General features: G+C 48.3%; 1 protein-coding gene across 1 annotated transcript; it reads right to left on the minus strand.

The window, feature by feature from the left end:
- On the minus strand, nt 1-27,118 carry LOC126540707 (uncharacterized). Its single transcript, XM_050187550.3, has 2 exons — nt 26,229-27,118; nt 1-1,016 (listed from the first exon to the last, which is right to left on the minus strand). The coding sequence occupies exon 1, from the start codon at nt 27,009-27,011 to the stop codon at nt 26,277-26,279; it is 735 nt and encodes a 244-aa protein (XP_050043507.2). The 5' UTR covers nt 27,012-27,118; the 3' UTR covers nt 1-1,016; nt 26,229-26,276.

The following is a 27,118-nucleotide window of genomic DNA, read 5'->3' on the forward strand; positions in this document are numbered from 1 at the left end:
TGCAGAAGAATAAAAGCACGCATTTCTTTCGTGAAGCAGATTTGCACGTATTTATCCAGCTGCCTTGAAAACACTGCACTCGCACGACGGACCGAATCGCCGTTTAGTCCGCAGACAGAAAGGACATCGCAGAATCGTACCGCCAGGAGCAAGTCCGGTGCTCGTGCATGCATGATCCTCCGGCGGTTCGATCGGTTGTGGGAATCAACCTTGCAACAGGACGACTGGATCTACTGTGTTCTCGCGTGCAAAGATGCGGAGTTGTTACGCCGATATAGCCCGAGAAATTAAAGACAATCGTGCCGACAGCGAGATACACTCTTCGAGCTGCCGCGACTAAGTGTAAACCGCTAGAAAGCATACAGTCTGGAGTCCGCGTTCACAGAGCATTACGAGAGCTACGACAGTTCATATACGCTTTAGGGCTGTGGGTTGAACAAGCTCCGGTCGATCATACTGGCGGACTTCTTTTCGTGAAAATGCACTTGGTCAATAACAAATAGTTCTCATGACCCCCAAAAAGTAATTTTAAAAATTGCCAATCCGGTCAGGTTTGGGATGGAAGGCACAGTCGGAGATGGGTACAAATGTTTGTGGAGCAAAGGCACAGAGAAAGGGCTAAAATTTGCCCGTCAGTCGAGCTTGCAACCTTCGACCTTGGAAGTGTAAACCGAAGCTCCGTGTACGTGTGAACGCTGTAGTGCGTCGCACAGTTTCTCGCCATGTGCAACTGCGTCGAGAGAAATTCAGTTCTTTCTCCGTTGACCTCGTTGTTTCGCCGCACAGGTGTTCCTCGAGCTTTTCTGCCCGTGTGTGCAACGAGCAAAACACTCTGACGTGTTTGACTGTCTGCGGCACACGGAGAAGTCTGCGGTGTGCTCCCCGATGACACCGAGCCGCTCGCTCCGTCGTTTTGTCTCTCCCAGATTCGCACGACTCAAAGACGCACCAACCAGTCTCCGCTTTCTCTTCGGGCCACGGCGGGAAGGAAGTGGTCCGGCCGTGGGAGGAAGCTCCTGCGAACACAGAAACAAGAAGCACGTGAGGTCTATAACCATGCCGAGTTTAAAACTCGTGTCTATATCTACGCCGAAAAGTGACGTATACGCTGTACGGTATACGCCATACGCGTGACGTTAGTGTGGTTGGACGGGCCTATAGGAATTCCGTGTGGTCTCATCCGCAGCAGAGAGAGCACGCATCGAACTGTTAAAAAAAAAAAAAACGTATATTTCAGAACTATACCTTGCGCCTCAAACATATATAGAGAGGGAACTTTTTGTTTACTGCGATAGAGCAATTATGTGGACACTCCAAGTGAATTTTTGCCGTCGCCGTCGCCGTGAGGTTCTGTGTATATTTAGGCATATGTATGCTATATGACATGCGTTCAATGTGGGCTATATTGCCACACCATTCGATCACTAAAGTTGCTTATACCAGGCCTTACGCTCCTGACAAAATTATTCCTCATAATTTTGAGAATGGCATCCCGCACACAACTGTCATGAAACAAAACATCGACAGCGCTTGCCTTTTATCTTAGATCTTCTCAATAACAGATCTCAAACCTGAAAATGGTGCAACGTTATTGGCGGGGCTGCGCACGATTTCCTGGGTTCTGTCCAGGAAATAGGTTTGAAGCAAACCCGAGACGGAAGAGTGGTGGTAAAGTCGCTAAGAAACACGATATGACTTTCATTAATAAACATAAATGAAATTATCCGGATTCAAGGATTCAAGCAGGGGACCCCTAGCACAATAGCTCCTTTTTTACTTAGTCATCCTAAGTTTACTTCATCTCATACTGCCCCTACAGCTACTAGTCTTATACACTTCGTGTAATACTCTCACATGCGGCTATCTCATTCATTGCTTCACTCTTGTGGCGAAGCTGTGATGTTTTTTTTTTTTTAGATATCATAACCACACTTTCAGTAGACATTCTCGTTTATTAACTGAGGCAAAATGGGAAGTTCAGGAACATAGAATGCTATCAGCTCAAACGTGTCCAGTAGCACCATCATACATGGAAGCTGCTAGGGTATATGCCGTATACGCTGCAGAACAATGGAGAGTATTGAATACATTTGGCGTGACAAATTCTTCATCGATCTGCACTGTTAACGGCACATACTGCCACTAGTAGCTGTAGTGGCAGTATGAGATGAAGCAAACCTAAGCTGGCTAAGTAAAAAATTAGCTGTTGTGCTAGGGGTCCCCTGCTTGAATCCTGCCATCCAAAGACCGCAGTATCGAAACAAAGGTAGCAATGTGCGCGCAGGAAAAAAGAAGCAAGCATTTCAGCGTTGCGTCACGTGTTGCGAGCTCATTAAGTCATTCGAACGCAGCTACTGACTCTTCACATTCTGAGGCCTAAGTGGAAGCCGCGCGCGGCGGCAGATGTGTGCACCCCTCTGCGATACACGAAAACGATTAGAACAAAAAAGTTAATCGATAAAAGCGCGAGAGCGCGGCAGTCTGTATTGTCGCCACTCCTCGAGTCAACAGAGCGCGAAAGCGATACGTTTCCCAACGGCGACAATAAAGCGTCCTCGTCCTTCGCACGTCTGAGGCTCTGCCCCCCTTGGGCGCACATCTATACACGGACACTCTGTACACACGCTGCTCGGCGCAACAAACCGCACGAACACGCACGCACTCAGAAGGGAGTGGGTGCAAAGCCGTACATAACGGCGCCCGCGCTATCAACGCACTCCATCTTTCCGAGCGAACGGGATTGATGAGAACGGTGCCTGCGTATCAAGGGTGCGGGAGGGCTTTTGCCCAGCCAAGCCACGGGAGCGCAGTCCTGTCTCGAGGCGGAGACTAAGATGAATGGGCCCCACTTGCGGCCTGCCGGAGGACACCGCTGCTGAGGAAGCGGAGGATGAGCTGCTTCTTTGGAAGCTCATCCGCCGAAGTCACCGCGACCTACACTTGCACGCTGTCTTTTCTATTCTTTTTATTTTTTCTATTTTCGTTTTTCGCGACGCGCCCTCCTGATGACGCGCCGCGGTGCGTTGGCGCCGACAGCGTGGACGGCCACGGCGACAACGTGGCGTCGCCGCTTTCGCGCTCGCAGCCCAGAACTGCACGCTCCCGTCCATTTGGAGAGCGATACGGATATGAGATGATTTACGGCGGCGCGATGTTACAGGTAGCTGCGACGCTGATCGTTCCGCGACCAACTTTGAAAGAAGAGAACAGGGAACTCGTCGCGATGGCCTTGGAATTCGAACTTTCGTCCTGCAGGTTGATACGGCAATGCATCGTCCATCCCGACTGCATATACATTTGGCGAGTAGCCTTATATTTCCTAACCGATGTACGGTTCGAAGGAAAGAGGAGATAAAGTTGTCATTCAACGCTCGTCACCGGACTACATGATCCGAGTTTACTTGCATCCAAAATATGTTTGCATTCCATAGAGTAAATAACGAGAAGACTAACAGTAACAGCTCGTACACTCTAACAATTGAATCGCTGTCGTTTCAGAAGGGCTGTCGTTTCAGCCCAACTTATTCAAGATTAGCGCGGCCCACCTTGTGTGACACTGTCCAATTCGCAAAGAAACCCGTTCCCGTTTCATCCCCAAAGTACCCCTGGAAACGTAGTAGTTACCGAAGAGTGCATGAATACCACTGCCCGCAATGTGTCTTTGAATGACCGATGGCGCTAATTCCCGAAGGCGCTCAACAGCTTCATAACGGCGCCGGCGTACCCAGACCTTCCGCCTCCTCCCATACTTTAGGCTTGACAAAGTCGTTATTGATGAGATAAAGCCAAGAACCACTTTTCTCCTTTTTTTCCTCTCTATTATTATTATTATCATCATCATCATCATTATCATCACTGAGCGTGTACGCTTAATGCAAAACTACAGCGTAACTGACGTTTTTGTATATGTCGGTGAATAAGCCCTTGTAATCGTCGCCATTGATACCTAGACTCACTATATAAGGGCAGATAGACATCGGATAAAATTCTTTAACTAAGTCTGAATCTAAATTAGCCCCATTCCATTAACGTGCTTAAGTGTGTGTGATTCTGAGTGAGTCATGGTGAGTACGAGTGGATGTGAAATTATTGAAACCACGTGCATTATATATAAGCGTGTACGCCGACAATAAGTAAGTAAGCTGCCTGGGTGCCTCGTCCCCAGTGCGGAAACTGCGAGTGCCGCGATGTGCGCGTTCAAAACGGTATGAGCGAAAAGTGCACAAGTTTCGAAAAACGGTGCAGAAGATTCGACTATAGGTGAAACGGGCGTCAATCACAGACTGGAAGGAGTTTAGTGGGAGTCGACATCTCCTCTGCAGTGGGCCCGGGCCACACACGAAAGGGGACCGGTCTCCGGACAGCAGCAAATGCCCGGCTTCCGTGCTTGGGCTCTGCTCCAACAGTGCGCTGTCATTAGGAGAGGCTGTCGGGCGCCGAGATCGCTGCAGTCATCGGCGACGGCGGAACGGACGACGACGACGGCGACGAGGGGACGGGTGACGACATCCGATACGGCGGCGTACCCTGGAAGCCTCCCTCCCATTAGAACCACGGCCCGCAACCGACGGGGAGCTGTTCAGAGCGAAGGCTTCCGCGCGCGCTCTCGGTGCTGTCTTCGTATTTCTTCGGAGCAGAAGCGGTCTCTTCCTATGTTTTTTTATCATCTTTTCATTTTTTCAGTACCGGCTTCTCTGCAGTCCTTGCCTTTCGTCCTTCTTAAACCGCTGTTCTATCTTTCTCTCTCTCTCCGCTGTTCTTTTTTTTTTTATCTTTCGTTTCCCAGCCTGCTAAGTTCGACAGAGCGAAGCTCCGTCGCACAGTGGCACAGGACAGTCGCCGACTTAACGCTTCTCTTCATCAGAAGGCGTTCTCATTTTTGTTCACTGATTATCGTGAGCCTCCGTTTTGTTCTTTCTTTCTTTCTTTCTTTCTTTCTTTCTTTCTTTCTTTCCTTTCCTCGACGTAACCACAACTGTACGCGGAATGACTGCACTCATGCTGCACCACAAGAGTGGCGACGGCAGCCGGCAGTGCCTCCTCCTCATCGGCTCCCTCTCCACTCCCCTTTTTCAGCACCTCCTTGTATGACTACAGGGTAAACCACACCTCGTAAGTTTTATTTGGTTTTTCTTTTTCTTTTTTCGAGAGAAATGGGCGCGGTTGCGCTGATTCGATCGTGACAGACGGTCTCTGTCACGATTCGTCATCCGGATACAGTTTCGTCTGCCTGAAGCGCAGAAGTCTACGAGGCATCTCGTCTGCTCTCTTTGCGCACGCAACACATCGGCTACAAGCGCTATAGCCGAAGCGGCGGAAGTTGAACGAGTACACTACAAATGAATCACATCTTCCCTTTGGTTAAATTTTTCTACGTGACAATTAAGCAGCGCTGAGTGCCGCTTGTGGAGTCAACAGCGTTGCTTTAGTATTACACGAGTGGCAAGTCGCTATATGTTTAAGTCTGACTGGGCAGTTCGAGTGTGCCAATATTACGCGAGTTTCAAGTGAATATTGACACGTGTACTTATCTTTATCGGGCAACCACGTTTCGCCGCTTAACAACTGTAATCGCACAGCGAGGGACGCGACTGCATGTATCCGACGTTTCTGGAAAGTTATCGACGCTTCTATCCGCGTGTCTGTTGTCGCCGAACCTTGTGTTATCAGATTTTATCGCGTGACACGAATGGTGTAGAACTTTGTGGAAGACACGCGGGTCCCATCAGTTAATCTGGAACATTCGACGACTGATCTATAAAAGCCGACGCACTTGACCCGCTAATCAGTTTTTCCGACGATCGCCGACCGTGTTCGCCGCTATCGTTGTGCTATAAGTGTAGCCTGTTTTTGTGGGCACAGGTTCGCCCAATAAAAGCTAGTTTTGTATTCCACCGTATTGCTTCTTTCTTCACCGTCACTACCACGTGACATCTGGTGGAGGTGCTTTTCGTCCATGTACAGGACGCCCCCGACAAGCCGTGATCCCAGCCCAGACCACAAACAGAATACCAACGTAGTCCCGGACCACCGAGCAAGCCGCCGTCTTCAACAGCTGCCCCCGGAGCACGGACTTCTACCTGAGAAGACCAAGAAGATTGTGGCCAAGGCAACCGCAATGGCAGCCCCAGCGTCCCCCATCGTGCTGCAGCAGCCCAGGGAACCACCAACGTTCCGCGGTTCCACATTTGAGGACCCGGAAACCTGGCTGGAAACGTATGAGAGGGTCGCTACGTTTAACAACTGGGCAAGCGACGACAAGCTACGACATGTCTATTTCGCATTGGAGGACGCCGCCAAGACGTGGTTTGAGAATCAAGAAGCCACCTTGACGACGTGGGACCTCTTCCGAAGCGGCTTCCTGCAAACATTTCAAAGCGTCGTGCGAAAAGAGCGAGCCCAAGCTCTACTGGAGACAAGAGCGCAGCTGCCGAATGAGACGATCGCGATTTTCACTGAGGAAATGAGCCGTCTGTTCCGCCACGCCGACCCAGAAATGTCCGAGGAGAAGAAAGTACGTCTACTGATGCGTGGTGTAAAGGAGGAACTTTTCGCCGGTATGGTAAGAAGCCCACCGAAGACCGTCGACGAGTTTCTTCGTGAGGCGACGAGCATCGAGAAGACACTGGAATTGCGGAACCGGCAATTTGACCGACGCACCAAGCCAACAAGCTACTCCGGAATTCAATCACTGGCCACGGACGATTTATGCGAGACCATCAGGGCCATCGTGCGCGAAGAACTGCGCAAGGTCTTGCCATCGTCGCAGCCTCAAGTGGCCTCGATCGCCGACATCGTGAAAGAAGAGGTGCACCGATCGCTAGGAGTTCCTGAGGTGCAACCACAATTACCGCAGCCCCAGCCAGAAGCGATGACTTACGCCGCCGTCGCACGCCGTCAAGCTCCCCCTCCGCGACAACGCCAGGGCCCTGTAACGCCACAATTCCGTCGTCCACCGCCGCCACCGCCAGCACGCCCACCCGTCGCCCAGCGCACCTACGCGAGGAAGACGGACATTTGGCGCGCCCCCGACCACCGCCCGCTCTGCTACCACTGCGGCGAAGCCGGCCACGTGTACCGCCGATGCCCATACCACGACCTGGGATTGCGAGGCTTCGCCGTGAACGCACAGCGCCCGAGGGAAGGTGAACGCCCTCGTGACATCGCCGACTACCTCGCCGCTACTCAGTGGAGCCCTCGACGACCGTCCCGTTCGCCGTCACCAGGCCGCTACCTGTCGCCGCAGCACCGACCATACACCGGCCCAGCCCGGGGCCGCTCTGCGAGCCCATATCCGGAAAACTAAAAGCAGCAACCGATGGAGGTGCGGTTGCTGTTCGTCGAACTGACGAAGATCCTCCGCCGCCGACGAAGACGACGAAGAAAAAATCTCGACGACCTAATGACGACACGCCGCCGTCCCGACGAAGTCAGGAAGCCAAGACTACACCGACGAAAGACGACTTGACGAAGCGACGTTCCAGCTTCAGTTCAACACGACGCAGCCGTGATCCGACGCCACGACCTAACTGCAACGCCAGACAAAGAACCACCGACCTTGACGTGCTTCTCGACGGCCACGCAGTCACTGCCTTAGTCGACACAGGGGCCGATTACTCCGTAATTAGTGGACACATCGCCGCCCAGTTGAAGAAGGTTAAGACTGTATGGGAGGGCCCCCAAATTCGGACCGCTGGAGGGCACCTCATTACGCCGACTGGAATCTGCACGGCAAGAATTACCATTCATGACCGGACTTACCCTGCCACCTTCGTTATCCTGCAACGGTGTTCACGAGACGTCATTCTCGGCATGGACTTCCTGAACCAACACGGCGCAATCATCGACCTGAAGTCGCAGTCAATAACGTTGTCGGAAGATCAAGCGATACCATCGGAGAGCCCTTGTAGTCACCACGCCTTGAGTGTGCTCGAAGATCAAGTGAGCATCCCGCCTCGCTCCAGCATCGTTATTTCGGTCGGCACCGAAGCACCCGCTGACGTAGAAGGCGTCATCGAAGGCGACCAACGTCTACTACTCGACCGTGAAATTTGCGTCGCAAGAGGGATCGCTCGACTACATGGAGGAAACACGAGAGTGTTGCTGACAAACTTCAGCCAGGAGTTCAAGCACATCAACAAGGGCACGACGATCGCATTCATCGAGGAAATACAGGAAACCAGCGATGCCTTTGTGCTCTCGGATTCTGTTGCATCTACCCCGACGACCGCAGTTCCCGAGCCAGACTTCAACATAAATCCAAGTCTCCCCGTGATTAAGCAGCAACAGCTCAGAAGTCTGCTTCGACGATACAAAGACTGCTTTTCGACGTCATCAAGGATTCGACAAACACCAGTCGCAAAGCATCGAATAATCACCGAAGAGAGCGCTCGACCACTACGCCAGAGCCCTTACCGAGTTTCGACGCGAGAACGCGAAGCTATAAGACAACAAGTCGACGAAATGCTGCGCGACGACATCATCCAGCCGTCGAAAAGCCCGTGGGCGTCTCCAGTTGTTTTAGTGAAGAAAAAGGACGGAACCCTACGTTTCTGCGTCGATTATCGTCGACTGAACAAAATCACGAAGAAAGACGTATACCCCCCCCCACGGATAGACGACGCATTAGATCGGCTCTGCAATGCTAAATACTTCTCATCGATGGACCTCAAGTCTGGCTACTGGCAAATAGAAGTCGACGAAAGGGATCGCGAAAAGACCGCCTTCATCACGCCAGACGGCCTCTATGAATTCAAGGTTATGCCATTTGGACTGTGCTCGGCGCCTGCAACGTTCCAGCGCGTGATGGACACGGTTTTAGCAGGATTTAAGTGGCAGACCTGTCTTGTTTACTTGGATGACGTCGTCGTCTTCGCCGGAAATTTCGACGATCACCTTAAGCGGCTTGCGACAGTATTAGAGGCCATCAAGTCATCAGGGCTCACCCTGAAGCCGGAAAAGTGTCGCTTCGCTTACGATGAGCTTCTATTCCTCGGCCATGTCATCAGCAAATCTGGAGTGCGCCCCGACCCGCAGAAGACAGCTGCCATCGCAAAGTTCCCGCAGCCAATCGACAAGAAGGCAGTGCGCAGATTCCTTGGCATGTGTGCCTACTATAGGCGCTTTGTCAAGGACTTTTCGCGCATCGCGGAGCCGCTAACACATCTAACGAAATCTGATGTCGAGTTCAATTGGGAAACGCCGCAGGCCGACGCATTTCAAGAACTCAAACGACGCATGCAGTCGCCGCCGGTACTTGCACACTTCGACGAGGACGCCGATACTGAAATCCACACTGACGCCAGTAGCCTAGGCCTCGGTGCCGTCCTAGTCCAGAGGAAAGAAGGACTTGAACGGGTGATATCGTATGCTAGCCGGTCGCTGTCAAAAGCGGAAAGCAATTATTCTACGACTGAAAAGGAATGCCTCGCCATCATTTGGGCTACAGCTAAATTCCGCCCTTACCTCTATGGCAGGCCATTCAAAGTCGTCAGCGACCACCACGCGTTGTGTTGGCTAGCTGACTTAAAGGACCCTTCAGGACGGCTGGCGCGGTGGAGCCTCAGACTACAAGAATATGACGTAACGGTAATATACAAGTCCGGAAGAAAACACTCCGACGCCGACTGCTTATCACGCGCCCCAATCGATCCCCCGCCGCAAGACGACATGGACGACGACGCCTTCCTTGGGATAATAAGCGCGGAAGACTTCACTAAACAGCAACGAGCAGACCCGGAGCTAAAACGCCTCGTCGAGTATTTGAAAGGGAACACCGACGTTGTCCCTAGGGCATTTAAGCGCGTGTTGTCTTCGTTCACGCTACGAAACAACCTGCTCGTGAAGAAGAACTTCTCACCGGTCCACGCCAGCTACCTTCTTGTGGTGCCGTCAGCGCTCCGTCCAGAAATACTGCACGCCCTACACGACGATCGAACCGCTGGGCACCTCGGATTCTCCCGGACGCTGTCGAGGATACAGGAAAAGTATTACTGGCCGCGTCTGACCGCCGACGTCGCCCGTTACGTCAAGACATGCAGAGACTGTCAACGACGCAAGACACCACCGACAAGGCCAGCAGGATTACTACAGCCGATCGAACCTCCTCGTCGACCATTCCAGCAGATTGGGATGGATTTGTTGGGGCCGTTTCCGATGTCAACATCCAGGAATAAGTGGATCATCGTGGCGACGGACTATCTCACCCGCTTTGCTGAAACCAAAGCTCTACCAAAAGGCAGCGCAGCCGAAGTGGCGAAATTTTTCGTCGAGAACATCCTGCTGCGACATGGTGCCCCAGAAGTCCTCATCACTGACAGAGGAACGGCTTTTACAGCAGAGCTCACCGAAGCCATTCTGCAGTACAGCCAGACGAGCCACAGGAGGACAACTGCCTACCATCCGCGACGAATGGTCTCACGGAGCGCCTGAACAAGACCCTCGCCGACATGCTAGCAATGTACGTCGACGTCGAGCACAAGACGTGGGACGCGGTCCTGCCGTATGTCACCTTCGCCTACAACACGGCGGTGCAAGAAACAACAAAGATCACGCCATTCAAGTTGGTTTACGGCAGGAACCCGACGACGACGCTCGACGCCATGCTGCCGCACGTCACTGACGAGGAGAATCTTGACGTCGCTACCTATCTCCAGCGCGCCGAAGAAGCCCGACAGCTCGCCCGCCTACGGATCAAGACCCAGCAGCGTACCGACAGCCGACACTACAACCTCCGACGACGCTTCGTCGAGTACCAGCCCGGCGACCGTGTTTGGGTATGGACCCCGATACGCCGGCGAGGACTCAGTGAGAAGCTGTTGCGACGCTATTTCGGACCCTACAAGGTCATCCGACGTATTGGCGCACTAGACTATGAGGTCGTGCCAGACGGCATTTCGCACTCACAGCGGCGCCGCGCACCATCTGAAGTGGTCCACGTGGTGCGCCTTAAACCATTTTACGGACGCTGATGAACTTCCTTAGTTTGTTGTTTTCTTTGCTACGAGTGCTTTTCTTTGTTACTTTCGTTTGTTAGCAGCATCGGGTCGATGCTTTTTAAGAGGGGGGTAATGACACGTGTACTTATCTTTATCGGGCAACCACGTTTCGCCGCTTAACAACTGTAATCGCACAGCGAGGGACGCGACTGCATGTATCCGACGTTTCTGGAAAGTTATCGACGCTTCTATCCGCGTGTCTGTTGTCGCCGAACCTTGTGTTATCAGATTTTATCGCGTGACACGAATGGTGTAGAACTTTGTGGAAGACACGCGGGTCCCATCAGTTAATCTGGAACATTCGACGACTGATCTATAAAAGCCGACGCACTTGACCAGCTAATCAGTTTTTCCGACGATCGCCGACCGTGTTCGCCGCTATCGTTGTGCTATAAGTGTAGCCTGTTTTTGTGGGCACAGGTTCGCCCAATAAAAGCTAGTTTTGTATTCCACCGTATTGCTTCTTTCTTCACCGTCACTACCACGTGACAATATATTATCAGATAGCTGGCGCGATGTAAGGGCGTTTCAGGCGTTGGTAGCGTATACTATAGTTTGGGTTGACGCTTTCGAGCTGCTGTGATGTAAAAGGCGACTTTATGTCACAGGCTGGCAGTTAACGCGAAGGATATGCTTGGTATCTTCATTTAGCGGCCCCGGAGGCACTGCCCCGGTGCTTCTTCTTGCGAACCAATCTAAGATGCGCGCTGTCGTTTGAGTCCAATTTATTTCAGGTTGCCACCGGGCCACCAGCTAACAAAGAAACACGCTCCCGGTTCGTGCTCAAGATTCCGCGGAAACGTAGTCTTTTCGAGGAGTGCATGGCCTCCCCCTATTTTAGGTTCGAAAAAGTCTTCAACCGTGAGATAGAACCAAGAGCCACTTTTTTTCCCTTTCGCATGTTTACTTACTTATATTTATATATATATATATATATATATATATATATATATATATATATATACATATATATATATATATCTTCTTTTCATTTTCCTCTTACTTCTTCCATTGCTTTTGATTGTGAATCACGCGGTGTGATCAGTGTATATTTCTATATATTTATTCTTTTGCGTAATAAAGTTTCAGTTGCTAGTTCAGCGCCGTGTTTTTCGACTCGCTTCTTTCGTTCTCGTCTCTCGTGCTGCCCCCAAATATGAACCGATCTATGGTTGCACGGCGCATGCACAACTTCTTTAACAAAGGCCATAATCTCTGCGCAATTTTGGCAAGAACGCACGTCAAGACTTGAGAACAGGAGATGCCCGTCTTGCGCCGCGATGCGTTGGACACACGTCATTTCATCCCTCTGCCCTAAGTCCCGACAATGGGACGGAAGGCACGACTTATGGGACGGAAGGGGAGAGGGAAAGAGAATTTAAATGTATAGCAAACATGCAGAATGTGTTGTAATAAAGAATGCATTGACTAGGGCTAGTCGCAGCATCAAAATCGGCATCGTGAAGAGAGAGAATACAAGGAAATAAATATGAGGAGAACGTGAAGAGAAACATAATTAGAGGATACAATGAATCGTTCGCTATAGTACAGGCGTAGAAATGCAAATTCAAGCTAACTTGGATACAATATATGTACAATTGCATTACAAGTCCCGCCTGCATCCTGTGTTCAATATACCATCACGTGCCAACTGGCCCGACATCAAGCTGTTCTTGACATATATATGCGCAAATTGCGTGCAACCCGTCGCCTTGTAGATAAAGACCTCGCTAGCACCGTGAACGGCGCTCTGTTTAAACTCGGCCGTGATCGAGCGCCCACAGCAGGCCGACGTCATGACCCCACGCGGGGCCTCTTATATTTACCCTGTCCTGGGTCGGGATTTAGGCCTCCTACCTATATTCCCGGGGCGCGCCAGACACAGCGTAATCCCTGCGCACGCTGCCCATGCGTCGCTGTCAAAACACGCGTCGCCATGGGCGGTTTGTTTTTCTTGGTATCCGGCGCAGACTTCCCCTCTTTCACCGCAGAACTGCGGCGCATGCGCGAAGCCTACGTGTGCAGCTACGTCAGGCCTGCTGCGAACGTATCACGCAAACTATGTGCACGTTGTCTGGCTACAGAAAGAGAAAGCTTAAGGAAAAAAAAATATCTGTAGGACCTTACGTGCCACAACCCCGATCTTATAGTATGAGACCGGAGTCTGGGACCGCATGGGGTTCTTTACATTCAAGTACACGAGTGGTTTTACTTTTCTTATTTTTTAAATATTTTTTTTTATCTGGTCCTCATCGAAATGCGGCTGCCGCTGGCACAAAACGAACCCGACGACACCGTGCTTAGCAAGCTGAATGCTCAGTGTGCTATGGGAGGAGCGAAAACTTCGCCGCACGAACGTTCCCAATATGCGACTGTGTCTGAAGTATCGCGAACCATAAACTGAATTTACGAAGCTTTCATCATTTGTTTTATTTGTTCGCCGTGAAAGATTCGTTATCAGCTGGTGGCCTTCCCTTACATGTTCGCTTTCCTGAATCACCGACGCCTGCTCTTTCGAACCTACTGTTTAGTGTACATGCGAAACACTTTCGTGAATATGGACCAAGGTGTTTAAGCATAACAGGTCGCGGTGACGGGGAGACGGATAGATAGATATGTCAATAAGAACAAGAAAAAGGGAAGGATGTGAATTGCCCCTGAGAGCAAGTATAAGGACGCTATGCGCTAAAATGTGATGAATATTTTCCTAACCTCACATTTTGTGTACTTCTAGCGAATACGTGACCAGTTACGCCACCTCTCTTATAGTGGTGGTGTGAAATTTAATTTACGAAATAAGATACCTTATATTCTGCCCAGTCATATTCTGCCCATTCAACACCAGTAATGCAAGATGTTAGAGAACATTATTCACAAACATATAATCGAATTCCTTAACTCTAATGATGTTCTAACATCTGCCCAGCATGGTTTCCGTTTTGGTTATAGCACTGTAACACAATTAGTCGAATTTGGTCATGATATCGCTTTTAACCTAGACATGGGTAATCAAGTGGATGCCATCTTTATTGACTTCTCTAAAGCTTTTCACTTTGTGATTCATTCTAAACTACTGGTAAAATTAAACGCCATATTCAATAATCCCCGTCCTGTTTCTTGGATAGCCAGTTTTCTTCGTTATCGCTCACAATTTATTCTTTTTAACTCAGTGGAATCAACTCCTGTCGACGTTACGTCAGGCGTTCCTCGGGCTCCGTATTAGGCCCCTTATTGTTTCTAATATACATCAATAATTTAATTCGTAGCACCTCAACTAAAATCATACGTTATGCAGATGACTGCGTATTATACGAATCTATTAACGCCACTGATGACCACTACCGTCTTGACCAATCCCATAAGTCTGCCTGCGCTTGCTGCAAAACGCGGGAAATGAACATCAACTCTAGTAAAACAGTCGCGATATCATCTTCCAATAGACAGAGCCCCCTCTCGTTCAATTATTCTCTGGATGGCATCCAACTTAAAAGAGTGTCTCAATATAAATACTTAGGCGCCATTCTAACAGAACATCTTTCATGGTCTAAACATATTGAATATGTAAACGGGAAAAAGCCCTAAAGAAATAGGTCATTTGAGCCGCACTGTAGCTAAGACCCCCCCAAAATATTAAACTGCTATTATATAAAACGTTAATTCTCCCTGTTCTAACATATGCGTCTGTCGTTTCGTTCCCCTACAGACGATGTGAAATAAGGTCGCTAAATAACGTTCAACGAAAATCTATCCATTTCATTTGCCAAAATTACACCCGCAGTTTCTCGCCAACACAGGCTCAACAGACTTTGAACACTTAGCCATTACTTTCACGTTATCACATTGAAGCCTTAAAACTTTTATATGCAATTAATAACTCCACCTCTGGTCTTTCTGACTGTAACTATCTCACATTTACTAACGCAAGTTGCACTTGGCCATTACTATCATCACCTGTATCATCACCACTATCATCACCTGTAGCTCCCACGCCTTGAACGTAACACCTATTTATGCCCCTACTAACACACTCAAGTACAGTTTTTTTCCACGCACAATCTGCCCGGTAACATTCCTTCACTATCACTAAAAGATTTTATAGCTACCACTGGTAGGCACTTCGCTAGCACGTAACGCACTTTTTTTTGATCATTCATCTTTTTGTGTATATCAGTGTTTATTAAAGTGTAATGTATAGTAATGTATAATGTTCCCACTCCTGCTATAGCCCTATGTTGGGCTGCAGTATATGTAAATAAATAAATAAATAAATAAATAAATAAATAAATAAATGCTAGCTACCTTTAATGGGACGTGACCCATTTAAACGATTTTGCGAACTAAGAGAGTAAGGTTACAACATGACTTTCTCTCTACTGTCTCTCTTTTGTTCTCTTTAGCAAAGCAATGCGCTTGCGAAGTGGGCAAGTGCACTCATTTCACAGCCGTGGGGTTCATGGTTCGAACCCAGGAAATGATATTCTTTCTTTCTTTCTTTCGTTTAAGTGCTCTAGCAGTAATAATAATAAAAAGTTGAAAGGGATTCAACCTCTAGTTAAAGTCGATGAAAGACAATGTCTTTCCGTGCGAGATGGGGGTTTGAATGGGGTGTGTGGACCGTACAATTTATTGTGAGAGCCGTGCTGGAGTGACGTTTAATCGACGTCAACTAGAGGTTGACTAGCCTTCCAACTTTTTGTCATCAGTTATCATCATCAGCAGCAGCAGCAGCAACGCCAACATCACCATCGTCGTCATCATCACCATCGGTCATCATCACCAGCATGATTTTAGACTGCACTATCTTGGGGCTTGGCCCACGAAAGAGGCTGGAAACAGAAGTTAAAAACAGATGTACCCGCTTCGGAAAAGTGACAGTAACTCGCCAAGGAAAACATCCTCTGCAATAATAATGATGATGACGATAAGAAGAAGAAGAAGAAAATACAACGTCGTTTGAAACTAGATCGGTTAGTGCTAGCGATAAGAACAGCCCCTTCCGTTGTCAATCGACGCAAATTTTCTTTTTGCAGTACCTCCATCGTTGCTCTCGGCATTTTCTCCGTGGTCCCGCGAAGTTGTTTGTTTTGACGCGCCCGCGGGGTCCTGGCCGAGACAACGGCGACGCGCTGGCGTTTTGTCTCCGTGCGCGGAACACTAATGGGACAAGGGGAAAGGGGGGAGGCTCCTGTCAAATAGTCCACACGAACGCGATGGCCCCTTGGAACCTTTCCAGGAAAACAGAGCGCGCGGACATCCGCAGAATTCGCTCGTCAGTCCTCCCATCCTGCTTTATTCTATTTCATATTATTTTTTCGTGTTCTTCTTTTTGTCGCCCGCTCTTCTGCCGCAGCATCGAAGCACACACACTTTGCAGTGATTTAAGCGAGAGATGTGCCCGTGACAGGACCCGGCGCTGCATTTTTTTTTTCTCGTTTTGTTCCTATAGAGGAGCGAGGCACATATGGCTTTGTTAGGGCGATAACGAACGCAGGGGAAACGCGAGTTTGTACTACATGTGATTGCACAAAACTGCCCCGCCGTTGGCGCCGTTGTGCCGACCACTCCACTCTTCTTAGTGGCACGATGCCAAGGCGCGAAACATAGAGGCGTGGAAGCGGCGGAGAAGTGCCTGTCGTTTTCTCGCTTCTCGACTCGAATCACGCCGGTTCCTCTCGGAGCAGCTTCATAATGCTGCTCAGCTTACAGCAAATATTTATAGCGCCAACTTTGTGAGGCCTTCGGTAGCCGGTATGCGTTCGGCAGCCATGTTATGAACGTGACCTATAAGAACCCTAGCGAGCAAACGTAAATCAATTTAGACTTGCATTCTCTTCGTACTCTAATAGGCATACTGAGTGGTAGCGGATAAAATGAAGGACGCAGTTCCATTTTCTGAACTCTGGGCCAGCTTCAACGCCTTTGCGGCAGTGCGAATCACGAATTTCGAGATATTGCTCCCAGATTCGAGCCGCGTTTTGGCGCGGGAAATGTTTTCAGAACATGATATATATGCTGAATCACAAGTTTCTATAATATGCGATGCAGTCCTTTTTGCACCGCTAAACGACTAACCAGACCACCCCGTCACCCAGTCAAGTACTCCCGAGTCTTTCCTGACGTCCCAAGCCTCCGGTGATGGTCGGTGATAATGGTCATTGTGCATAGGCAGACTACACGATGCGAACCTTGTGAGTGTCGTGTACTAACGGCTCGCGGTGTTTCTCTTCTTTTCTACTTTTCTTGTTGTTGTTGTTGTTTCTTTTTTTGCACGTTGTTGTTTCTTTTTTTGTCAAGCCAAATATATAGGGTGTTTCACGTAACTTGAGCCATACCTTTAAAAATATGCAAATGTCACGTAGCTGGACCGAAACAAGGTAATGTTGTTTGCCGTCGCTTGGAGATACTGAGATTATATTTTTGCCTTCCGCTTAATTACATAATTAGCCTGAATAATTTAATCAACTTTTCAAATATTATAATCAGATGAAAAGTGTAGATGAGGAAATTGTAGGGCGACATGAAAAACTCCCGATACAGCTTTATGTTGCTCAATACGTGCTACACAAAAGTATATTTTCGAGCGTGAAAGACGCCCGCGAATACACGCCATATTGCCGCGCGACTGGCCGCTCGAGGTCACACTGCATGTTTCGGGTTGCTTCATGGCAGCTGCAAACATCCCTAATAACATGTCAGTGGCGCCCGTAACCAGAAATTAAACCTCACATACGCATATTTTACCATGCTTTTCCCATAAAAAATCGTTAAATTGGAAACGATCACTGAACTTACTTCACAGCCCCGACTTTTGTCATTATCAGGGAATGAAAAGTACTTCGTTAAATTTAAGATTTAGTAAAATCAGGCATCGTTAAGTCGAGGTTTGACTGCACTGAGACAAATATTTTGCTTCGGCTCATCTCTCTCTCTCTCTCCCTCTCTCTCATGCGTGCTTGCAAGGGGAGTCAACAGGAAAGGACTTTGTAATACTGAACATACATTGCGAACAGAACACATAAAGAAATTAACCCTCACAAACTCATTTTCAGTGCGCTGGCCGTCTCTTCCTGCGCCCTTCTTTTTTTCATTCGTTCTTCTTCGCTCCTGCAACGGAACGAGCAGCGCTGTCCGAGAACTGCGCATCCTCGCGCCGAGCAGCCGTGCGACGAGGCTTTCGGTAAGCGGACCACATAAATGTGTCCGTGCGCGCACCGCCGCGCGTCACATGGTCAGGAAACCGCGTAGTTTACGAGCTGTGCCCAACGGTCTCTCCGCGCCGGGCCCCGCGGGGACTGCGTCCGCAGCATGGCACGCTCTCGGATGCCGTTACGGCGCCGCTGACATGTGAACCGCAGGGGTCGACACCGCGCGCACTTGGTCCTCGAGCTACCCGTCCCCACCCCCCGCAAGCGTGGCGTTCGGAACCGAAGAAGATACTGCGAGCGAAGCCCCCACTTCCCCGTAGGCTCTGCACTTTCTAGCTCGGACATTCACGGAAACGGGGACCTCTGCAAGATGGAGCCTTTCTGGACTGCGAGCGTGGGCGCGGGTGAGGAGGGGTGTGCGGCGGACAGTGTATGAACCTTGTCGATTGTTGTTCGCTGCCCCGCTCGCAGAGAAGCGCCCCAGACCCCGCGTTTCCCGTGCCTCTGCCGATCCACCGCGGTGCTTGCTCTTGGTTGCGCGCGCGGCGAGTCCTTCTTATCGCGTGCGCATGTATCTTCCGCCCGCGGCCGGTGGGAGAGCAACTAAACGGCCTCGTTGACGGCTTTGGTGCCGAGTTTAGAGGGTCGTTCTGTGGCGTTGCGGAGGCCGTGCAGAATTGGGTATCGGGTCTGCTAAGTTCTCAACGAGGCCGTAATGCCTGTTGAGCAGGAAGAACGTGTCTGAACTCGTGTCGACACGAGTTTCGCTTTGGTTCGCTTCTTTGCGCGGTGAGTAAACAGCGTGGGAAGGAATCTACGAAAGAAGGGCGGCTGCAAAGACAAGCATGCGATAACTGCCGTTATTTTCAGTTGACGCACAGTGCACTGCCCCATGGTATATACAGAACTTAAAGTATATAAGCTAAATTACAAACCGAACAATTGCAACATATGAATTTTTAATTCGGTGTATAGCGAGTACTTCGTGTTGTTCTTTAGGCACGATCGCTATAATCAGCTTTAATTTCCCATTTGAAAATGGACCGGGGCGTGATCCTCAATTTCTGGTATCTACGAGCATCTGCAGTTGCATTTCCCTCTTCGATTGCAGGTGTCTTCAGTAATCTCTTTCTTTACATTTGCGCACCGAGATTTCTTCACGATGCTCAAGTCGAAGTGTGTTTGTGAGAATGACGGCAGTTGTAATTAAGACACTGTCGTATCTACTCAGTCAAATTCTTCAACGCCGGGCTACATGATGCGCTCTGTTGTTTTACGTAGTGCATTTTTGGTTGCTGAATGAGTGCCAAAGGGACCGTAAAGAATTTATCTTCTTTCCAGCAATAACTTTAACTGCACTTTTCAGCGTTGCAGCCGGAGGTTGGGCATCAAGTCAGGAGACAGGCGAGCTCTCGCAAACAACAAAGGACCTGGTAAAAAAAATTAAAGAATGCACCGAGCATATAATTCAGGTCAATCAGGTTGAATTGACTGGCATGTCAAAACTGGTCACCAAACGGGAAATACGGGCCATTAAAAATTTAATTACCGGAGAGATTGAGGAAGCAGTAATGAACAGAAGAAGCATGAAATCAGCAAAAAAATTAGATTCCGCATTGATAAAAACAAGGCGTATGCAGTCAAAGATGGACAAAACAGTGACTTCAGCAATTTGCGCCATATAATAAAGGCTGCCAAGGAATTTTCTGCGAGACTCTACAGTACCCAGAAGAGCCACGAAGCCACGATTCCACGCAGTTGCAGAGAAGAAATGAATGTTCAGGGTCCAACTAGACATGAAGTTATGCGACATTTCAGAAATATGCCCAAGGAAATGTATAGCAAAAGACAGGAGAAAAGTAGATCTGGTAATATATAGTGGGGACAAGGTATTTAAGAAGCTTCCCACCACTTATACGCAATGCTTCGTAGCTTTAGAAGTGTACCAGCGACTTGGAACAAGGGCGACATGATAATAATTCACAATAAAGGAGTCGTTAAATAACTGAGCAATTTTACGCCCATTAGATTGATATTGGTGTGACACATATTCAGTGAAGTGGTTTCCAATAGAATCAGGGCAACTCTTGAACTCAGCCAAATCAGCGCGAATCTGCCTTTAAAAAGGTAATGTTCAACGATGAACCACATCAGTTGACACTCGGGTAATTGAACACCAGCCCCTCTATATGGCGTTCACAGTGTCTCTCTCGCAATCTCTTCAGTGTTATTCAATGTATGCTTTCAAGAGACATGCAGTATTCTATATTGAGAAGGATTAACAGGAAGGATCAGAGAGAGCTATCTCGGCAACATGCCGTTCTCAGACGACATTGTCGTCTTCATTAACGCTGGAGGTGGCTGAAAACAATTGATTGAGGTTATGATCCGGCAACATCTAAGGGTAAGTTGGAGGATTAACCTGACATAAACTATAAGGTCATGATCCATATATCGAAACTAAAAAAAGAACAAGAATTTGCGATTCGTATACGCCTCTTGAAGCTGTGCTGAAATATTTACGCCAAGTAGTCACAGAGGACTCGGATTATCACAAGGAAATGTTCAGAGCCCGTATTCACGGTGGACATGTCTTTAGCGAAGGCGGCTGGCCAATGGCCAAGGACACTTGCCAAAGAAAAACTTTGTACATTCGGCCCCAGATAAGTAAAGGATGATTGGAGCACATATACATTCACGAGCGGCAGCTCATCGTTATACTTGAAAAGAAACGCACACAAGCATCGTATTCTATCAGTACCCGCTACTATAGGGACTGAAACATACATGTTGTCAAAACCGTAGCGTCCAACAAGTAATGCAACGAAAAATAGAACTTTAAGAGGCAGGACGATGGCAGTATGGATCAGAGAACGAACGTGTCAAGTGGATATCCTTATTAAGGCTAAAAGGAAAGACACGTAAGTAACAGAGTGCGTAAGAGCAGATAACTGATGACCTATTAAAAATTAACACATTTGTTACCTAGAGAAGGTAAAGGCAGTTTAAGATGACAAGGAATTGGGTTCCATTATGAGAGTAGAAAATTTTCCAAATATAGGATGGTGTCAGCTGAAGCAGCAACGCAGCGATCCACTGGGAGGACTTTCATCCTGGAGCGCACACCCAACGTGCTGCTGCTGATGACACACATCATAATTGCCACTTAGCTCAACTGCCGCATACATTATAACGATGGCGATTGCATCCTGCGAAGCTTTGCTGAACCAAATTAAAAAATATATATTATTTAATGGTACTGAACGAAAGGGGACATCTTTTGCAATGGATACTATATGGATGTCTTGCTCAAAGCGACACCCCGGGCTTTTCCCGAGGCATTGAACCCTCGGCACTACGTAACGTTCTCCTAGTCAAGCCAGTACTCGATACGGTCACGTGCAACGTTGCTCATCTTCTATTACCCGCGCATTCACCACGACGCGGCCGATGGCCTCAGATTGCGTCAGAACGTTCTGCTGCTGGAGTTAACTTCTTAGCAGGTTAATGAAAGGTATTATCTAGTTCACGACGCTGAGGAAAACAATTTTGCAACAGCCAATAAAAAAACACGCAGCACACAATGCAGTTGAAGAAATTACAAATGAGGGATGGGGAACGGGGGGGGGGAGGGCTTTAGGGTCGCGTCTGTGCTGCAGTGATTGCTTGGACATTGCTTTGTTATAAACTAAACGCAGAAGAATTACGAGAAGGTCAAACGAAAAGAAAAATGCGTCAATTTTTATCAGCAGCCTTAAAATTTAGCCGCAACAAAGTAATAACGGGCCTGTCTCAAATGCAACATTTCACTTATCTCGACAGTACAAATAATATATATTTTTTCATTATTGTTACGTCCGTCGCGCTTTCTTTGGCTTGACTGCCTGTTGACTGCACTTGGGCTCGTATAGTCACAAATAGACCTTACGCGAGAATTCTTCAGAGCAAATGGTAGGCAGTCCTGATGCTGGACATATTATGATAGCGATGGCGTCCGGCCAATGGCTAAGAGCACTTAAGAACGAAAAAGCTTCGACAATTCATCCTAGTTTTTTTTTTTTTTTACTTTACGGAAAATCTGGTTCCTCGCTTCCTGTTCTTCTCGATGGCGGCGCGAAGACGAAATTCGTTAAAACTGGTTGCTGGGACGCGTTGGTTGTAGGATGTTTGATGCTAACTATAGCGCAACGGTAGGGCACATATATTGTGTGGAAGGCGGCGGCGCAGGCGCTGTATATACGACTGCAGCCAACTCGCTCACCGAGTCTTTAATTAACTGTGTTAATATGAAGCTGGCTGGCATTGTTGAAATTACTGAGTTGGATCACCGGCTTTCTAAAAAGAAAAAAAAAAAGCGGTCAATTAATGCATGAAAATGGCCGTGACACATAAGGACGAAAAGCGGCTGCCAGCTTTACCGAGTTCAGCTGATGCCTTCCCGTTTAAGCGCTTAGTATTTCAACGTGCACTGTCAATAAGGCAGAACATGCTCTTTTAAAAAATACGTACACCGATTCTCTCTCTCTCTCGTCTTTCTTTTTTTTTTTTTTGTGGGGGGGGGGGGGGGGTTGATGCGCCTTAACTCCGTGATTCAAGAAACAGTACCCCGAAGAATGTCACCAATACGGAGAGGAGGTGTTCCAGTTTCTTAGAGAACGCTGGGTCACGCACTACACGCACGAAAACTCTAACGGTCACACCACGAACGAGAAACTTGAAGACGTTTTTAAAACTCATAAGAGTGCTTTCATAGCCTTAGACCGACGAGCGTTGGGAACGTGTCGTTTCAGGGAATGCACATGCGCTCATTCATTGCATCTTTTCGTCCTTTATCACTCGTATTTCTGTTCCATGTTCCTCTCCCCTAGTGTAGGGTAGCCAACCCCATCGTATACGGTACCTCTGGTAAGCACCGCTGCCTATATTTCTTCCCTTTTTCGCTCATTCATTGCATCTTTTCGTCCTTTATCACTCGTATTTCTGTTCCATGTTCCTCTCCCCTAGTGTGGGGTAGCCAACCCCATCGTATAGGGTACCTCTGGTAAGCACCCCTGCCTATATTTCTTCCCTTTTTCTCTGGAAAAAAAAATATTAGGAGAGGCGATTCTCGGATCTTATGTCCATAATATACCTGCCCGTCAATACACAATGCCCCACACTGCTCGTCCCCTCCGTTCTTGTGGATACGTGGTTGAGACGACACGTCATGGAAGGAATGACCCACTGTATAAACCACTTCACAGACGTATATACCGGGTGTTTCAGCGAACACATTCAAAAATCCTTAATATTTGCCTGTGGCAGATAGCTCAATTCTAGTTCATGAGGTGGTCTACTCCAAGCGGCGAACACTACTTGAAAAAAAAAAAGCATAATCAATCAATTAACCAAAATTATATAATTAAGTTCTTAACTAATTACTTTATGGCCCATATTGCAATTTACAAATTATAGTCATGGGGTTCTCAAGGAGAGTCCACTTGAAACAAATTTACCGGATGACACCAGTTTCGCGATATTATTTCCCGAACTTTGCGGAGAAATGCATTGCCATTCCAGTTAATTGTGCTTGAATGCATAAAACGACATTTTGTTAAATTAAGTAACTGGAAAGCCAATGCATTTCTCCGCAAAGCTCGGGAATTAATATCTCAAAACTGTCGTCATCCTGAGAATTCGTTCGAAGTGGATCCGCCTTTCGAACTCCACGGGTAGAATTTGTAAATTGCAATATGGGCCATAAGATAATTACTTACAATTAATTAGTGACTGTTTGTTAATTAGCTGATTATGCATTTCAATTTTTGTGCAAGTAATGTCCGCCTCATCTAGTACACCAGCTCATGACCTAGAATTGTGTTATCCCCTGCCACAGACAACCGTTAAAAAAACTGAAAGTGTTCTCTGAAACACCCGGTATATATGTAAATCGGTATCGCCGCACTTTATGAACCAATAGTAAACCTCAATAGTGGGGAGAGTCTCGCACGAAGGAAGCACCTGAGTAAGGCAAAGAATAGAAAGGAGCAGGAAGGACAGGAATGTCGAGACGAAGAGATCCAATGACGCATCTCAACGTGTGCCAATTGGAGGGCATCTGGTGCTGCAGTCTCAACTTGTCACTTAGTGTGTTTCGCGTTGCCACAGATCGCGTTCAAAAATACACATACAATATCTGCCTACACAGACAAAAAAAAAAAGAAGAAGAAGAACAAGAGAATGAAAAGCTACTACATATTCCCTCGGCACAAAAATTCCTTTCACACTAGAAAAACTGAAGTAATTTTAACCCGCTTACGCTGTCGAACACCAGTATGAAACCTTTATCGTCGCAGGGATGGACTGGCCCCTTCCCCTCTGTGCCCATTCTATGCAGAAAGTGCGACCATATATAGACCTTCTTTTTTTTTATCCAGCCGCCATTTTTATTCTTTAAGGAAAAACCTTTTAGAATTAACGTTCAGGCAACTTAGTTTAAGTTTGTGAATTCTAAATATCCTTTCTCTAGGAGCCTCCTCTCTTGGAAACTAGCGAAGGGATGTTTGCTCAGCCGTGGAGGAATTCATAGTTGTTTCAGGGAGGTTCTCTTAAATTCTTGACACGCTATTTTTATTCATCTCCTCCTGACAATCTTACCAATTTTAGTATTAACAGCATCTTCCTAATACCAACAAAATCTTTACCAATCCCCCGCAATGGGTATGTGCCATCGTAGAATGTTATCCTATCCTCCGCTCATTCAACCGCGTAGGATGATGACGTCTTGTTAGCTTTCAGTAACTGTCCGAATTTCAGTACCTGCAATGAAGATGACTGCATCTAGCAGTGCTTGCGGTAATTGACCATTGTGGTACACTAGCGCGTATGCCTCGCACACGAGAGCTACCGATAGTTGGATAATGCATTATGTAAGATGTATAGTGTGCGGCTTTTAAAGGAAAGTATAGAGCATCCTCATCGCAGCCACGTGGAAAAAAAAAGTTTTTTTTTTTTTTTTTCTGAGTAACCGCGTGCTCGACTTATGGGCAGCTGCCCAGGAGACCAAGTCTTCGAAAACTGGAGAAATGGCACTGCAGTTTGACCTACATCCGAAAATTACAGCTGTAAAACGCGTACTTACTGTTTTTCTTTTTTTCTCTCTCTATTTTTTTTTTACCGCGATGCGTCGGTGAGGTTTGGCCTGCCCGTCCCAACGTGGGAGCGGTCCGCAGTCTTGGCCCTATAACAGCGAAGTGAAGATTCTTCCGGAACTGAATGAAGTTTACTGCCTTTACCTACCTATCTCTGTAGGTGTGTCAACAACTTCGTACAAGATGCGAGAATATAGGGTGACTAGCGAGCATGAGCTTGCGATTCGCTTTGTTACATGCATTTAAGTATAAACACCAAACACCAAAGAATTTGAATTGCCCATAAGTAAAGTATCTAGATCGGATATAAAAGGTCATATATACCCACGTGCTGGCCTGAGTGATTATAATGCGATAGCGTTATCAGTAAAACTAAAAGATTAATTCCAAGTGCTTTTTTTTTCTCTCTCTCTCTCTCACTCATATGCGAGTATATGTTTAGTGCGAATAAACAAACTCAAGTAAACGCTTATGTTGTCTTCCAGAACTTGTCTCCTTTTTCTCTTTTCTGCCCTAAAGAAAATCATTTGCTATTCAACGCCAACTGGCCGAAAAGATACTCATCTATCAAAAGTTAACAGGATCTGTCAGCCCGTACATTTTCGATTACATAGCACACGTCTGGTATCGGCCCGCCGTTAGATACCCTATGCGAGGACGCATATCGTGCACCCTTGTCACGATCGGCCCACCCACACTCTCGATTAAACTTATTTCCGCGATCGGCCATCTTTATTTTGCGTCGACAGCAGCAACGAATAATCATATCGCGCCATCAGCCTCCCTCTGCGCTTAGTTTGACCAATATATTCCCTTCAAACTATTTAAACGTGGGCGTATAGCGTCGCCCGAGATGCACACATTTCGCCTATGAAATTCGGTGTATAGTGGCGAACAGAAAAGAAAAAAAAAAGCAAAGTGATGTGAAACACGCGAGAAGCAGAGACGACACTCACCTGGCAAATAAGTTACGTCGCCGCAGCAGCAGCAGCGGTGCACGGCGGTCAGAGCGTGGACCACTCTCCTTCCATCCTCCAGACGGAGAAGGCGTAGCTGAGGTGTTCGTTGGCGATGAAGCTGCACTGGCTGCTCAATTTGCTCTCGGTCTCGTCGCTGTTGAGCACCTCGAACAGGAAGGAGATGTACATGGAGGCCAGCTTGAGGGTCTGGATCTTGCTCAGCTTGTCCGACGGCATGGTCGGGATGATCTTGCGCAGCGACGCGAACGCCTCGTTGAGCGACTGCGTGCGCTGCCGCTCGCGCACGTTGGCCAGCATGCGCTGCGTCTGCAGCTCCTCGAAGCTGTGGCAGGGACGCTTGCGCGACCGCGAACCGTCCGACGACGACGAGGAGGACTCGCCGTCCGAGTCGTTCCTCTTTAAACTGTGCTGCTGCTGGTGGTGTTGCTGCTGTTGCTGATGCTGCGACGGCTTGCGCTGGCGCTTGGCGGCGATGCCCTGCAGATGCTCTCCGATGCACGATCGCTCTTCGACACCGTTCGGGGACGGCAGCCGGTGCTGCTGCTGTTGGTGAAGGCGAGGGTGGCACGCGTCGCCGTTGGACGCCAGCTGGGGCACCGGGTGCTGGACGATGACGTGGGGGACGTGACCGTGCTGGTGATGAGACACGCTTTGCTGATACGAAGCCTGCAGGACGGCGTAGTGGCTATCAGCCGCGGGCGACGGCAGACAACTGTCCTCCAGCACCGCAGAAGGAAACACGCTCGGCGTGTGAGGCATGTCGCGGAAACAGGGCAGCTTTCTACGAAAACGATAAAACACGGATCTCGTGGTGGCCGGCTAGGACCGACGGCGAGGCAGTGGCACACGACTAAAGCGGACCGTCG

The sequence above is a fragment of the Dermacentor andersoni genome, chromosome 2, assembly GCF_023375885.2.
Source record: "Dermacentor andersoni chromosome 2, qqDerAnde1_hic_scaffold, whole genome shotgun sequence".
In the NCBI taxonomy this organism is placed as follows: Eukaryota; Metazoa; Arthropoda; class Arachnida; order Ixodida; family Ixodidae; genus Dermacentor; species Dermacentor andersoni.

What these genes read in the sequence shown, in the direction of transcription:
- LOC126540707 (XM_050187550.3), bottom strand. Translation starts at nt 27,011, where the DNA reads ATGCCTCACACGCCGAGCGTGTTTCCTTCTGCGGTGCTGGAGGACAGT.